At 42.7% G+C, this 16,529-nt stretch overlaps 1 protein-coding gene across 4 annotated transcripts in view; it reads left to right on the forward strand.

The window, feature by feature from the left end:
* Positions 1-16,529, forward strand: part of ccser1 (coiled-coil serine-rich protein 1) — a 1,385,167-nt gene that overhangs the window by 825,998 nt on the left and 542,640 nt on the right. For all 4 annotated transcript variants that reach the window (XM_059965410.1, XM_059965409.1, XM_059965412.1 and 1 more), the window contains one exon: positions 6,081-6,161. In XM_059965410.1, coding sequence (XP_059821393.1) covers positions 6,081-6,161 — 81 coding nt within the window. The remainder of the gene's footprint in view (positions 1-6,080; positions 6,162-16,529) is intronic.

The following is a 16,529-nucleotide window of genomic DNA, read 5'->3' on the forward strand; positions in this document are numbered from 1 at the left end:
CCAGTGGCATTAGTGCACATAGCAAAAGGTAAGCACGAATGTAATGGGGTTGAAGAGCCCAATTCTGTGTCGTATGACTTGACTGTTTGAGTTGTATGCTTTTTTTTCTAAAGAAAAGAACAGCTAGTACAATTTACACTCAAGTAAATGCTACAAGATATTTGTATTTGAATGAATGGAATCATTTACTGGGCCCTTTCTTCATCCTGCAGCACAAGGCAAATTGACTAATACTGCCATAACTCTGCCATTGAATGTTACAATGTAATGTTTACAAAAGATGCTGGCTTTTAAATGTCTATTATAAAAATTATCTATTGTAATGAAAAGGGAAAATACATAATTCACTACTTAAAAACAAAAATAAGCAGTATTATACTCTGCTTGTGACAAGTTAACTTGAATTCTTTATTGGAGCCCATCCTATTTTTTATATTTCAGATGATATGTTGAAAGGTGAGACAGAGTAATGTAGTAGTGGGTTGGGGAAGGGGAGTATTAAGTATAACATATTCCTCGAGACACAAGAGGCTGCAGCAATAAGTACCTGTTAGGTTCATTTGCCTCTTTCTGTTCTATAATATCTCAAACTTAATCAGCATTTATTGCAACACACACGCAAAATGCTGGTGGAACACAGCAGGCCAGGCAGCATCTATAAGGAGAAGCACTGTTGACGTTTCGGGCTGAGACCCTTCATCAGGACGTTGACAGTGCTTCTCCCTATAGATGCTGTCTGGCCTGCTGTGTTCAACCAGCATTTTCTGTGTGTTGTTTGAATTTCCAGCATCTGCAGATTTCCTTGTGTTTGCTCAGCATGTATTGTTTGTTTTTTTGGGGGGAATGACATTTTTTTCAATAAAAAACTTTGACTTTTGGAAGGATTCTTCTTATACTCAAGGTTGATCCTTCTCAGACTCCTTGGTACTTTAAGTTGTTGATGTGGGCAGCACAGGGGCATAACTGACTGAACTCAATCTTGGCATCCACTGCTGTCTGTGTGGAGTCAGTTTGCATCATCCTCCCTTTTACCACATGGGGCTTCCTTTAAGCCTTCTGGTTTCCTCCTACATCCCAAAAATATATGGGTTGGTGGGTTAATTGACGCCACTAAATTGCCTCCAGTGTGTCGGTAAGAGGTAGCATCTGGGAGGGGTGAGTTTATGGGAATGTACTGTAGGTCGAATAAGTTACATGGCCAGGAGAATGGGATTGTCCTGTGATCCAGCACCTGGAGGACCAAATGACCAAATGATCTCATATTGGAATACCATACGATTGTTATGGTCCGGTCCAGAGCCCGCATTCTGGGTCTTGATCCGGTCCGCGGACTCCGGACTCCGGGTCTTGTAGCTATCACTCCTTTCGCCCTTGAGCCCAATTAGTCACACTTGTGGATCATTGTGGCTTGTTGGGGCTCAAGGAGGCGCACCTGATGCCCGTCGGCTGGCGGTGTATATAGGAGGTTCTGGGACTGAGTGGGGTTGTCCTGCCTATCCTGTTCCTCTGGTTGCCCTGGGTTGGAGTTCCCCTCGTCAAAAACGAGTTCTTCGAGTAAGTCTGGCAGTCACCCTGGACCTAGTTCCCTTCCTATCCCTTGCCTCAGTCGGGCAAGCCTGGCTGGACTGCCATTGCCCCGCGTGGGACTCTGCCCCTTTCCATCCCTCACTGTCGACAGGTTGAGTCCTGCAACCTACCCAGGTGCCCCGCGACCTGCTCAGGCCCCCGTGTTCCTGCAGGGAGGTCTGGGCCCTGCCCAGGAGTTATGCGGCCTGCCCAGTGAACTCCTAGACCCTGCCTGAACTCCGGGATCCTGCCTTGCCTGAACTCCGGGATCCAGCCTTGCCTGAACTCCAGGATCCAGCCTTGCCTGAACTCCGGGATCCAGCCTTGCCTGAACTCCGGGATCCTGCCCTGCCTGAACTCCGGGATCCTGCCCTGCCTGAACTCCGGGATCCAGCCTTGCCTGAACTCCAGGATCCAGCCTTGCCTGAACTCCGGGATCCAGCCTTGCCTGAACTCCGGGATCCAGCCTTGCCTGAACTCCGGGATCCAGCCTTGCCTGAACTCCGGGATCCAGCCTTGCCTGAACTCCGGGATCCAGCCTTGCCTGAACTCCGGGATCCAGCCTTGCCTGAACTCCGGGATCCAGCCTTGCCTGAACTCCGGGATCCAGCCTTGCCTGAACTCCGGGATCCAGCCTTGCCTGAACTCCGGGATCCAGCCTTGCCTGAACTCCGGGATCCAGCCTTGCCTGAACTCCGGGATCCTGCCTTGCCTGAACTCCGGGATCCAGCCTTGCCTGAACTCCGGGATCCTGCCTTGCCTGAACTCCGGGATCCTGCCTTGCCTGAGCTCCGGGATCCTGCCTTGCCTGAACTCCGGGATCCTGCCTTGCCTGAACTCCGGGATCCTAGCTTGCCTGAGCTCCGGTATCCAGCCTTGCCTGAACTCCGGGATCCAGCCTTGCCTGAACTCCGGGATCCAGCCTTGCCTGAACTCCGGGATCCAGCCTTGCCTGAACTCCGGGATCCAGCCTTGCCTGAACTCTGGCATCCAGCCTTGCCTGAACTCTGGCATCCAGCCTTGCCTGAACTCTGGGATCCAGCCTTGCCTGAACTCTGGGATCCAGCCTTGCCTGAACTCTGGGATCCAGCCTTGCCTGAACTCTGGGATCCAGCCTTGCCTGAACTCTGGGATCCAGCCTTGCCTGAACTCTGGGATCCAGCCTTGCCTGAACTCTGGGATCCAGCCTTGCCTGAACTCTGGGATCCAGCCTTGCCTGAACTCTGGGATCCAGCCTTGCCTGAACTCTGGGATCCAGCCTTGCCTGAACTCTGGCATCCAGCCTTGCCTGAACTCTGGGATCCAGCCTTGCCTGAACTCTGGCATCCAGCCTTGCCTGAACTCTGGCATCCAGCCTTGCCTGAACTCTGGCATCCAGCCTTGCCTGAACTCTGGCATCCAGCCTTGCCTGAACTCTGGGATCCAGCCTTGCCTGAACTCTGGCATCCAGCCTTGCCTGAACTCTGGCATCCAGCCTTGCCTGAACTCTGGCATCCAGCCTTGCCTGAACTCTGGGATCCAGCCTTGCCTGAACTCTGGCATCCAGCCTTGCCTGAACTCTGGCATCCAGCCTTGCCTGAACTCTGGCATCCAGCCTTGCCTGAACTCTGGCATCCAGCCTTGCCTGAACTCTGGCATCCAGCCTTGCCTGAACTCTGGCATCCAGCCTTGCCTGAACTCTGGCATCCAGCCTTGCCTGAACTCTGGCATCCAGCCTTGCCTGAACTCTGGGATCCAGCCTTGCCTGAACTCTGGGATCCAGCCTTGCCTGAACTCTGGGATCCAGCCTTGCCTGAACTCTGGGATCCAGCCTTGCCTGAACTCTGGGATCCAGCCTTGCCTGAACTCTGGGATCCAGCCTTGCCTGAACTCTGGGATCCAGCCTTGCCTGAACTCTGGGATCCAGCCTTGCCTGAACTCTGGGATCCAGCCTTGCCTGAACTCTGGGATCCAGCCTTGCCTGAACTCTGGGATCCAGCCTTGCCTGAACTCTGGGATCCAGCCTTGCCTGAACTCTGGGATCCAGCCTTGCCTGAACTCTGGGATCCAGCCTTGCCTGAACTCTGGGATCCAGCCTTGCCTGAACTCTGGGATCCAGCCTTGCCTGAACTCTGGGATCCAGCCTTGCCTGAACTCTGGGATCCAGCCTTGCCTGAACTCTGGGATCCAGCCTTGCCTGAACTCTGGGATCCAGCCTTGCCTGAACTCTGGGATCCAGCCTTGCCTGAACTCCGGGATCCTGCCTTGCCTGAACTCCAAGACTCTCCCGGAACCCCAGAATCACCTTGAATGTCACATCCCTCATGCACACCACGGTCTCCATGTCTTGTCTCTCATTTAGTTGTTCCCGTCCTGCCCCGAGTACTTCAGTGCCTGTGTCCTGTGCTTGGGTCCAGCCTCCTGTCCTGTTGTGACAACGATGCTGTTTTTAGTTGCTCACCACTGTGCAATTGCATTCAGGTAGCACGTTGCTGCCTTCCATCTGAAGCTTGCTTGTGCTGTAATTTTCAACACTGATCCTGTTGGCTTTCAGGGGAAAGTAGGCTGTAAAATGCTCTAAATTAATTCATGTAGAAAGTGATAGATGCATCTAAGTGCCATCAAGGAAATACTGATTGTTATCTGAAACCCTCTCCAAAGCATCCATAAAGTCAAAAACCTTGTAATTTTTTTCCCGAGTAAGTAAGTACTAATGGTATAATTATTTCATTCTCAGTGACGATAACACATTGCTTCTAATGATATGGTTTATCCGACCCTGGGAGCATTCTTTAAAATATAACAAACACATATCTTGGTACAATTTCCATTAAGTTCAGAGCAAGTAATGTTTCAATGAAATTTATCATTTTCTCATCCTTCATTTTCCGTGTTTTATTTGTCTGAGTATGAATCACATACGAACTGATATCAGCAGATTCAGTCGGATGTAACTGGGCAGTTAAAATTCTGCCTGCAACACAAAATGTAGAGGTTCTTCTCTGAATGATTGGGTTTAGATCCGCTGTACAAGCTGGATGAGGCAGATCCTTCTTTTTGATCAGGTTATGATAGCAACTGCAATTTTAACCAGAGGGCAAACAGGCAGGAAGAAAAAAGCAGAGTTAAAGTTTCATATCCAAGATTGTTTATCTGAATGGAAGAAGAGTCTCAATGTCATTCTTTCAGTGTTCCATCTCAGAGCCAGTGTTTATAGGAGTTCTTCTTACAGAAAGATTACACCTTCCCCTCCCCATGCCTTTCTATTCTAGCATCTCTTCATTCCCTTTCCAGTCCTGAAGCACTGTCTCAGCCTGAAACGTTGATTGTTTATTCAGTTCCTGACCTGCTGAGTTCATGTGTGTTGCTTTGGATTTCCAGCATCTTCAGATATTCTCATGTTTGTGAGCAACAGTTTAAAGCTGATGGTTTTAATTGGTTTATAAAAAGAGAGAGGCAGGGATGTTTAATGATGGAGTGAAGAAATTGGGATCTTAAATTATGAGTGATTAAATTTTGCAAGAACTAGAGGATGGCAGATGTGTACAGAAGGAAGCATTTCAGACAATCAAGTCTGTGCTGGGTCTCATCTATCCTATTCCTCAGTAATTTGCTCTGTAAACCATGATCCCTGCATTCCCATGAAGTCCTCCTAAATTCTACCACACTTTTACAGTAGGGCATTTTCCCGTAACTGATTAACCTGCCACCCTGAATTTCTGTGCAATATGGAAGAAAATGGGAGTACCTGGACCAAATCCACAAGGTCACAGGGAGAATGTCCAAACTCCAAGCAGATAGCAGCAGAGGTCAAGACTAAACCCTGGGTTGCTGAAGCCATGAGACCACAGCTCTATCTGCTGTGTTGCTTTTGCAGAAAGTTGCAGGGTTGTAGGAGGTTGCAGAGATAGGGAGAGGCAAAACCTTAGGGAGGTTTGAGACCAAGGCTGAAAATGCTAAAAAGCTCTCCAAACTGCTTTCGAGATGCACTTCCACTTGGCTCAGGTAGAAGGGAGAGTGCTTGAGAATAAACATTACCAAGGCTTTGTGAGTTTTCAAGTTTTTGAGACCATCTTGGCTGTAAGCTCTCACTTGTCTCATTTTGTTTTTAAGTAAACACACTGCTGTATCCTTTTATAGGTGCCCCCCGCTTTATGAATGTTCGCTTTACGCCACTTCGCTTTTACAAAAGACCTACATTAGTAACCTGTTTTCGCATTACAAAGAGGATTTTCGCTTTTACGGAATATTTTCCCATATAAATTAATGGTTCTTCACTTTTTGCCATTTTGGCTTAAGAAAGGTTTCATAGGAATGTTCTACCTTTGTAAGGGGGGTGGGGCACCTGTATATCTGACTTTAAGTAAATTCAACTCTGAAGAGCAGAGATAAAATGCCAGATGTACTCAATAGGAATCTATTTTCCAGCAGTACTTATATAGACACACCCCAACCATTGATTTCTCCATAAGCAAGCTCAGTATTCTCTATCACTTGATTTAATTATAAATGTTGTCTCTTTTCCCTTTTTGTAGGACACTAAAGATGAAAGCTCACTCCTCAGACTTCAGCTGAAGGAGAAAGATGAACTGATTTCACAACTCAGAGAGGAACTTGTAAGTAGGAGACCTGAAATGTTTACTGTATTTTCAAAAACTTGAAGCTTCTGCCACAATAGTAAGGAGTCGCATCTGTGGCAGAAACACCATGGCCTGTTGTCTTGCTGCATTGATTAATGTGCTATTTATGAGCCTTGTGACGCAGTTTCTATGATACCTCTGAATTTTGAATAAATAGGCCAAAGAATCCTCTTTGTTTTACAGAATATTCTTGACAATGTTTATTAGACATTTAAAAGATCACAATTAGCCAGCTGGGCTGAGATGCTAATAAGCAGAGCTCTTTATCTCTTTCACTAATGAAACCTAACACCAGGTGGGATACATGCTCACAAGTCTGATAACAAGCCGATATGGATTTTCATCAATAGAAGTAGTGACATTAAACTGGGTCAATCTGGCTCACGTGCAAAGTCCATTTGGTTGTACATTCCAGCAGGAATCAATGGTTATCTATCAAAAAGGCATGTTTTTGTAGATTCCCTGTCCTCTTTCTTCCTGTATTTGTGGGTTTTATTGGAGAAAAACATAGCTGACTCACCTTCTGCTGATGAAAACAACTTAATGCTCTGTTCAATCCCACATCATGCATGGAGCTAGGATCAATCAATACATAATATCAGAGCTTGCAAAAAAAAAACATTTGCCCCATTGAATCTGCATCAATATCTTTCTAACCAGTGGTTTTTCACTTTATTTTGATATGATATTATGTTAGCTGGCACATTCACACCACAAGACCAATTACTGGTGGTGCACAGTATTACTTACAAACTAGAAGAGCTATCTTATATTTTACAGCACATAATTACATATAATACTCATTACTAACAGTATGCATGTGCATACATTCAATGGTGTACAATTGTTTTACTTATGAACTACGACTGGATGTACAGTACATACTCATAACTTTAAATATCAATCCTGAGCGTTATAAATTGGCAGGTTGCATTGGGATGTTCCACTCTGTTAAATGTGTTGTTGCAATAACCAGGGCTTCTGACGGACTTGTTGCAGTTTTTGCCTGCAGCGTAATATTATGTGCACACACACAAAGACCATTTGGCTGTTCATTCCAGCCATAATCAATGTGTTACTATCGAAAAAGCATGTCTTTGTGGATTCCCTGTACTTTTGAGTGAGTCAGTAAACAGAGTGAGCATTGACACTATCTGCAAGGGGATGGGATAAAAATTATGTATGACTAACTACAATCAGTATGGTGGAAACTGCAGGCAAGCTTCCCTGTAAGAAGAGGACTATTCATGCATTGTGACAGAGTGCATATTGGATATTTATATAATTAAATTACATACATAAAGTCAATCCCAGTCACTCTGTGTGGGTGTGAACTCCAAATGTGATTGATGTGAAAATTACTCAATCATCTTCTGGGCTGGGATATGTGGTGTCACGTCCCTTTCCACCAGCCTTTATAGTTGATGGATCATGTTTTTTGAGCAGCAAATTACATTGGGAGAGAGCACATTCTGGAACTTGGAAGTGTTTCGTGCATCTTGTGTCAGTGGAGGTACTTTTGCCTTCCAGATCTGAAAACTGCTTGTGTCTCATGGCTGGGTGTCTCTGCAACTGCATTCATCATCCACCCCCCCCACCCTAACTGTATGTATGTGCCTAAGACTATTGCACTGTGCATGAAGAGCAATTTTAAACAGGGTGATTTCTGAAATCTGTTTCAGAAGGCAGTCAAATTACACTGTAGAGATACAGTAGGTGTTCAAGAAAAGTTTAGGAAAATCCCAGGAGGTATGATAATAATTGGTGTTGTTTTCCTGAGTAACATGCTGAATAGTGTGGGAATAAATGGGAATAGCGGGTTACATGTCATTAAGGGAGACAGCTGTTTTCCTCAGTAATCTGGTCAATAGTTTCCCTTCAACCTGCAACACTAAAACAATTTATTTGTTGTGTCACATTGCTGCTTGTCGAATCTTAGTGAGTGCAGAGTAACTGAAATGTCTCCTGCATTACCACATTTCAGAAATATGTGAACAAAAATCTGCAGCTGCTGGACATCTGAAATAAAGCCAGATGAGAGCTTGAAACACTCAGCAGGTCAGGCCATATCTCTAGAGAAAGAGCAGGGTAAAAATTTTAATTTGATGACCTACCTTCAGAAGTGGGTAAAGTTAATGATTAAATTTTTTTTAAGTTATTGAAGAAGTGAGCAGTGAATAATTCGGAGTGAGAGTGAATGACACGTGTGACACTGGGAGACAAAGGTGATTTGCAAAAAGTGTGAATGAAAAAGAAATATGTAGGACAAAATTTGAAATTGGAAAAGAGAAAAAGAAATGTGAACATTGGAAGTACATGAAATATGCTAGAAAGACTATTTCTGAAATATCGATTCACTATTGAATCTTTCATTCACAGTGAGTTAAATTTCAAAGTTCAAAGTCAATTTATTGTCAGAGTACACACGTTACCAAATGCAGCCCTGAAATTTATTTTCTTGTAGACATACTCAAGAAATGCATAATAGAATAATAACCAGAATAGATTCAGTGAAAGACCGCACCTGCTTGGGTGTTCAACCACCGTGCAAAAGACAAGAAATTGTGCACATACAAAAAGAAAGAAATAATAATAATAAATAAATAAGCAATAAATGTTGAGAACATGAGATGAAGAGTGCTTAAAGGTAAGTCCACAGTTGAGGGAACTTTACAATGATGTGGCAAATATCACCTTTGACTCAAGAGCCTGATGGTTAAGGGGTAGTAGTCTTGAACCTGATGATGTGAGTCCTGAGGTTGCAGTACCACCTTCCTGACGGCAGAAGTGAGAGGGTAGTATGTCCAGGGTGGTGGGGGTCCCTGATGATGGATGCTGCTTTCCTGCGACTTCCTTTTATGTATATGTGTGCAATGGTGTGGAGGGCTTTACCCGTGATGGATTAGGCCAAATCTACTAATTTTTGTTGGAATTTCCAAACAAGGGCATTGGTGTTTCCATACCAAGCTGTGATGCAGCCAGTCAATATACTCTCCACCATAGAAGTTTTTCAAAATTTTAAATGTCATGTCATATCTTCATAAACTCCAAAGGAAGTATAAGTGCTGCTGTGCCTTCTTCGTAATTGCACCCATGTGTTGCATCCAGCACAGGCCCTCTGAAATGGTAACACTGAGGAATTCAAAGTTGCTGACCCTCTCCAACTCCGATCCTCTTAAAATGACTGGCTCATAGACCTCTAGTTTCCTAGTCCTGAAGTCAATAACCAGTACCTTGGTCTTGCCTACACTGAATAAGAGGTTGTTATGGCACCACTCAGCCAGATTTTCAGTCTCCTCCATAAATACTGATTTGGCACCACCTTTGATTCGGCCTATGATAGTGGTTTCATCAGAAAGCTTGAATATGGAATTGTGTAAAACAAGTAGAGCAGGGGGCTAAGCACACAGCCTTGTGGTGCACCTGTGCTGAAGGAGATCATGGAGGAGATGTTCTTGCCAATCTGAACTAATTGGGGTCTGCAAGTAAGGAAATTGTGGGTCCAATTGCGCAAATAAGTATTGAAGCCAAGGTCCTGAAGCTCATTGATTAGTTTTGAGGAAACAATGATATTGAATGCTCAGCTGTTTTCGATAAGGAGCATCTGGATGTATTCATCTTTGCTGTCTAGATGTTCCAGGATTGAGTGAAGAGCCAATAAGCTGCTGTGGACCTGCTGCTTTGGGACTCAAATTGCAGCTGATGCATGTCACTTCTCAGGCAGGAGTTGATGTGTTTCATTACCAACCTCTCAAAGTACTTCATCACGGTGGATGTAAGTGCTTCTGGACAATATTCATTGAGGCACCAGTATAATTGGTAATGGTTGAAGCAGGTTGGTACCTCATACTGCTGAAGCAAGAGGTTAAAGATCTCAGTGAACACTCCAGCCACTTAGAACAGGTTGTTAGTACTTGGCCGGGTACCCCGTCTGGGCGAAATGCTTTTTGTGGGTTCAATCACCTGTAGGCTGCTCGCACATTAGCCTCAGAGACTGAAATCACAGGATCATCATGGGCTGTAAGTTGATATTCTATTTCTTGAGCATTCATCTTTGGAGCAATGTAAGAAATCAAGACAGTGAGGTACTCATGGGATGGATAATTAAAATGTAAGGAGACTGGAAGCTGGTAGTGGACTGTCAAGCAGTTCATGGGATTCTGATGTTGACAGCTGCTGTCGTCTCTACATTACAACAGTACTTGCAGCTTTTCATTCTTGGTGAAAGAATTTTGGGCATTCAAAAGGAACCAAAGAAGCTGTGATCAATTTTGGACTGCATGACATTTCCATTTATTAGGTATCTTGGAGCTTGGTATTGGACAGTTATGTGCAATGGATGTGCTGCAACACTTGCTAAACTTTGTCTGCAGTGGAACAATCCTCATAATGGTTTCAGAGAAGTTTTAGAATATGATGAAGACTGGGCAGAATGTGCAGGCAGACATATATTTGAGTGTTACTGCTATATTCATGATAATAGCAAGGTAAATGTGGCACTAAAGCTCGTGTATTAAGGAACTGAACTGATTTACAGTCACTATTAATGTAAGTGTTATGCACACACTCTTCCAGCACCATTCTAAAACCTCGGCCATCAGTGAATAGTAAATCACAGAGACGAGCACGATTTATTTTTCTTCATCTCCACAGCGCTAATGAAGAAAACATCATCAGAAAATATATCTACACCGCAGTCTCATCTGTCTTATGCATAATTATTCTTACCATGGACAACATTAATCTGGTTAAAAATCTGTTCAGCTCCATCATGAACAATGACTTCAACAACTGGCTAGCTGGAGGCTAATCCGTTTGCTGTTGAAGTTTGTAGGCTGCACACAAAGGAGAGTTAATGCAGGGCAACTTCTGGGTCAACACATAAAGGAACAACTTCTAATTCTGAGCTCTTGAGGACTCCCAGAGGGCATTCACAGATGCTCCTCATTATTGCAATGCAACAATTAATTTATGCAGAGCAGTTACTCAGAAATGTAAAGGAATGGGTAAATTGTGGGGGATTGGGCAGTGATTTGAGAGATCAAGGGGAACGGTATATGGGAGAGACAAAATAAACGTCAAATAAAATGATGGGGTACATCAAAAAAATGCATGGTTCCAAAAATTAAGGATGGCTGTAGAAGAGATGCAAGAAACAAGAAAGGTTGGTTGATAGTTGGGCAGCAGAGATGGAAACTCCGCTGAAGCGGACGTGACCCAAACATAATTTCATCCTTGCCGCTGCCTCAAATATCAGTACACCATGAGTTCTGGTGCAGCAGGCTGCCATTGACCTCAGCCTCCCCCACAAGAACACTGACTGCACATCCTGCTTTGGGAATATGCCAGCATAATCAAGGACTACGGTTATTCTTATATTGGGTAGATGATTTATATCTTGAAAATAGACATCACCATGTTTAAAGATGGCTTCTTTCAGTTATGACTCTTAAACTGATCTCCTGTATGATAAAAGTTAGCTCTTGCTCTCTCAATCTACCTCATCAAGACCCATTCATTTTATATGGCTCCTTGTACTGCACTTTTTCTTTAACTGTAATACTATATTGTGCATTTTTTCTTTCGATTTTCTACTAAATTGATGCATTTTTGTTTATGTTGCTCTCTCTGAACGTCACACAAAACAATGTTTTTTCACAATATCTTGGTATATGCAGCACCAATAAACCAATTACCACTGGAAAAAGAATTGAGACGATAACAAGATGGACCTCCAATTTCTCCTGCTCTATTATATCTCCAAACTTACCTGAATGTGTTCAACATTAAGTCCTCTTTCTCTTGAAGTATAAATGTTGTTTCCTTGCAGTAGAATCTAGGAGCAGGAGGAGGTTATTCAGGCCATTGAGCCTGTTCCTTTATTCATTTTGATGATGACAGTCTGTACCTTGATTTTTTTTTTGCTTGTGTGAAGCAAATGTGTTTTATTTCTTCACTGTGGCAAAGATGGTAGAGTTGGCCCCTCACAACCTAATGAATCCAGTTCAGTGCTGACCTCACGTGCTGTTTGTTTTGACTTTGTAAGTTAATTCTGTGACCATGTGGGTTCTCTAGCTACTTCCCACATCCCTAGGGTAATTGAGCACTGAAAATTTCCTCTAAAATGCAGGCGGGTGGTAGTGGGATATGCAGAAGATAAAATTTGATTAGTGTAAAATCAGCTGCTCAAAGGTCAGGGAGGGCTCAGTTTCATACAATATAACTCTTAAAATAACAATCATCAAAGCCAATCAGCATTGTAACAATTTTATATTTTTAGACATTTTTTGATTTCCTATCTTGAGGTTTCATTTCAATTTAAATATCATTACATTCCTCATATTCAAGTTAACTACTGAATCCCCCTCCACAACCGAAAGGGTATACAGTCTGAAATTTGACACATTAACTTCTGACCCATGTTTCATGAAAATATAAATGACTTGCTTTTTTGCAGTGTATTTCTGTTCCCTTTCAAAACATTCCAAAGTACGTTAGAGTATTGGAATGCACAGCAAGTTCGTTCCCACGTAGCAATATTTTGTCTAAAATAAAAATATTGATTGAGGGTGAAAATAAACTTGGATAAAGCATATTATATCCTCCTCAAGATGCATTGAGTCATACAGCATCTAAACATGTCCTTTGGGCCAACACATCCTTACCAAACCTTTTATCAGTCTACTCTGATTCCATTAGCGGATTGTGGCTATATTGGGATGAATCCTACTTCCATATTATGATTCTTCTTCAAAACCAGAAAAAAACGAGGAATAGGAACTTGAAGTATGGTCTTGTGCATTTTGGAGTGGAGACTTGATTGAACCATATATGATCCTGAGGGATTTTGATGACATGATGATGATCAGTGACCCTGTGATCTCTGTATCAGAGGCTGATGTTAGGCTGCCTTTTAAGAGGTTGTACCCTTGCTAGGCAGAAGGTCCCGATGGAGTACCTGGTACCTGGAGTGTTCAAGGCCATTTTCAACCTCTCACTGCTATAGGAATGAGTTCCCACTTGCTTTATGAAGCCAACAGTTATACCAGTGCCTAAGAAGAATAATTCAAGCTGCCTTAATGACTATCGACTGGTAACACTCACATCTACAGTGATGAGGTGCTTTGAGAAGTTGGTCATGACCAGGCTGAACTCTTGCCTCAGTGAGGACCAGGATCCACTGCAACTTGCCTATCACCCTTTTCTCACTGTGACCATCAGGTAGGAGGTACAGAAACCTGAAGGCACTCACTCAGTGATTCAGGAACAGCTTCTTCCCCTCAGCCATCTGATTCCTAAATGGCCATTAAAACCATGAACATCACCTCACTTTTTTAATATATGTTATTTCTGTTTTTTGCATAATTTTTAATCTGTTCAGTATATGTATACTGTAATTTATTTATTTATTATTTTATTTTTTTCCTCTTCTGTATTATGTATTGCATTGAACCGCTGCTGACAAGTTAACAAATTTCACGTCACCTGCCGGTGATAATAAACCTGATTTTGATTCTGAAGAGGTTGTTTACTTTAGAGGGTGAATTTTGAATTCTGCATCACTGATAGAAATATGTGGTCATACATTGAAAATGGAGATAAGGTGACGTTATTCCTCTTGGAGGCTCTTCAGTCTTCAAGACTCTTCTTCAGATCATGGTGGGAGCAGAATCGATGAATATTTTTAAGGCAAAACAAATAGACTCTTGTTGAGGAAAAGGTTCAAAGCTGTTTGGAATGATTGGGAAGTTGGAATTACAATAAGGACAATCATGTGCTTATTTAATGGTGCAGTAGGTTTCACAACCCACTGGGTCTTTTGTCCTCACCCATCTGGTTCCATCTTCCCATCACACACACAATTAACTGAATGAGACACCGATGCCTTGCTCCACCTGAATTCATATGCCTATTGTTTCTCCCTGATATGTTTTCACTTTCTCGTCAGATTCCAGAAACTATATTTATTTGTTTTCTTCACTTATCATCTCACTTTGGTATATAAGCTATCTTGTGTATTTATATTTATTTTCTGTTTTTTTTTTGTTATTGTGTTCTTTATCTTTTGTGGGGTTTTTTTTTGTGCTACATACTGAAGGGTGTGATAGACCAAAGGACCCCTCCGGATAATCCTGGCAATTCTGGACAATATTTCTCACTCTCTGCATGCTTCCTTAGTTGAATGGAGGAGCACTTTTAGTATTAGACTAAGGCAACTGTGCTGCTCCAAAGAGCACTACATTCTTACCCCTGGCCATTAAGATCTATAATGAGTCAATCTATAGCTGGGGAAGTGATGACCCCCTCCTGTTAAACTGTTATTAATCTCTGTTTACCACACCCTACTATTGCAGACACATGCCCAACACTATGCAATAATACCATCATTTCTTATGTGGACAGTGTGAATCCATTACTGTATAATATTACTGTAATTCTTGCACTGCCACCTTATCAGGAACTTGGAGATCTTTAAATATAGTAATCTATGACATGGAAATCTTATATTTAAGGTAACTTATTTTTTGTATTCTTTCTTACTTCTCTTCTAATATTTGTATATTTGTGCACTTGTAATGCTGCTCTGGCACTATAATTTCCTTTTGGGAACAGTAAAGTATTTGCCTATCTATCTATCTTACAATCAAATCCAGAGTAATGTTTCTCCTTACACTTGTGCCCAGATAATTACTTTAAGCAATCTTATATCTTGAATCTGTGTACATTCCTTCCCTCTTCCCCCATCCCCCAGCTGGTGTTCTTCTGCCCATCATTGCTCTCCTCACCTGTTCCACCTATCATCCACAGGCCTTGTCTCACACCCTTTTGCTCCACTCCCTCACCCCTGAATACTGGCTCTCTTCCCTCTCCACATTCAGTCTGGGTACAAGGTCTTGCCTTGATCTTTCAGTCATCCTCTGCCTTCACAATGCTCCCTGACCTGCTAAATTCCTCCAGCACTGTGTGTTTTTTTTGCATTTGCAGTCTCTTACGTCAGTTCTGATGCAGGGGTTTGACCCGAAACATCGACAATTACTTTACTCCCACAGGTACTGCTTGAAACGTTGGGTTCCTCCAGTGCATTGTTGCTCCGGATTGCAGCATCTGCAAACTTTTGTGTTGTCAGAGCATCGTGGCTTATTCCTGTTTCTATTCCACCTTGGGAAATTTTATGTCTCTCAAACAGGACAGAGAGCAGATTAACATTTCTTCTGAAAGGTACTGCCTTTGGCAGTTCAGTATTCTCCTAGAACTGCACAGAAATGGTCAGCTTGACATTTTGGAGCTCAAATGATGATTGAATGCAGGTTTGTCTAACTCAGATGACAGTGAGATAACAAGGAACCCCAGTAATACCAATTCAGATGTCATTGCTGCAAGTTGTGTTACAGGGGTACTTGGTTAATGGTAAAAACATTGTCTTCATGTCTCTGGGGATCAACTAGCTGGATGAATGAACAAGGCAGAAAACATTGCCTTCTGTTTATTACGTTAATTATTAGGGGAGAATGCACTCTTTAGTTTTCTACTTCTGAATTTATTTTGTTAAGGTGGTTATGGTCCGGCAGGTTTCAGAGCACACAAAAATCATTAAACTAATTGGATTCACTCAGACCAGCCGTAAAGTGAAAACAAATCACAGTGATAACATTGTCTATTAAACTAAATGTTAGCACCTGTATATCAGATCAATTTGATCTAATTATTTAACAAACTAGTTTTATTTTTATTAAGGCATAAACCACATATGGCGTGAAAGTCTGCGGGGTGTGCCATATATATCTCACCTCAGGTGCTAATTGTATCTAGGTCGCCTCACTTTTGAGACTCAAATCATTACCAACAGATCTTAAAATGGATCGTAAATATATTCTGCATCACAGGGGAAACGGCCAGCAAATATTATGCCACGCTGAGGTTTGAACCTGGGTCTTCTCTCTGAGTCTTTAACTCAGTCATTAGTTTTCACTATATCCTGACAATAGACATTGTTTGGGGACATGCAAGAGGGTAACGTCTATGAATGGCGGAAGTAGGTTTATGTTAATAGAAAATAGTTGGCCATGTGACATTATGATAGCAATGGCTGCTCACTGTCTACCAGAATCAGGTGAAATTTGTTGTTTTGCCACAGCCGTACATAAATATTGTTCTCAGTTACAAAACTGAATGAAAAGTACAAAAGATGAATAGCAAAGTAGTGTTCATGGGCCATTCAGAAATCTGATGGTTGAAGGGAAGAAGCTGCTCCTAAAATATTAACATGTACAAACAAGCTGGAGGAACTCAGCAGGTCAGGCAGCATCCATTGAAACGAGCCCTCATCGTTTTGGGCCAAGACCC

The sequence above is a fragment of the Hypanus sabinus genome, chromosome 3 (genome assembly GCF_030144855.1).
Source record: "Hypanus sabinus isolate sHypSab1 chromosome 3, sHypSab1.hap1, whole genome shotgun sequence".
Lineage (NCBI taxonomy): Eukaryota > Metazoa > Chordata > Chondrichthyes > Myliobatiformes > Dasyatidae > Hypanus > Hypanus sabinus.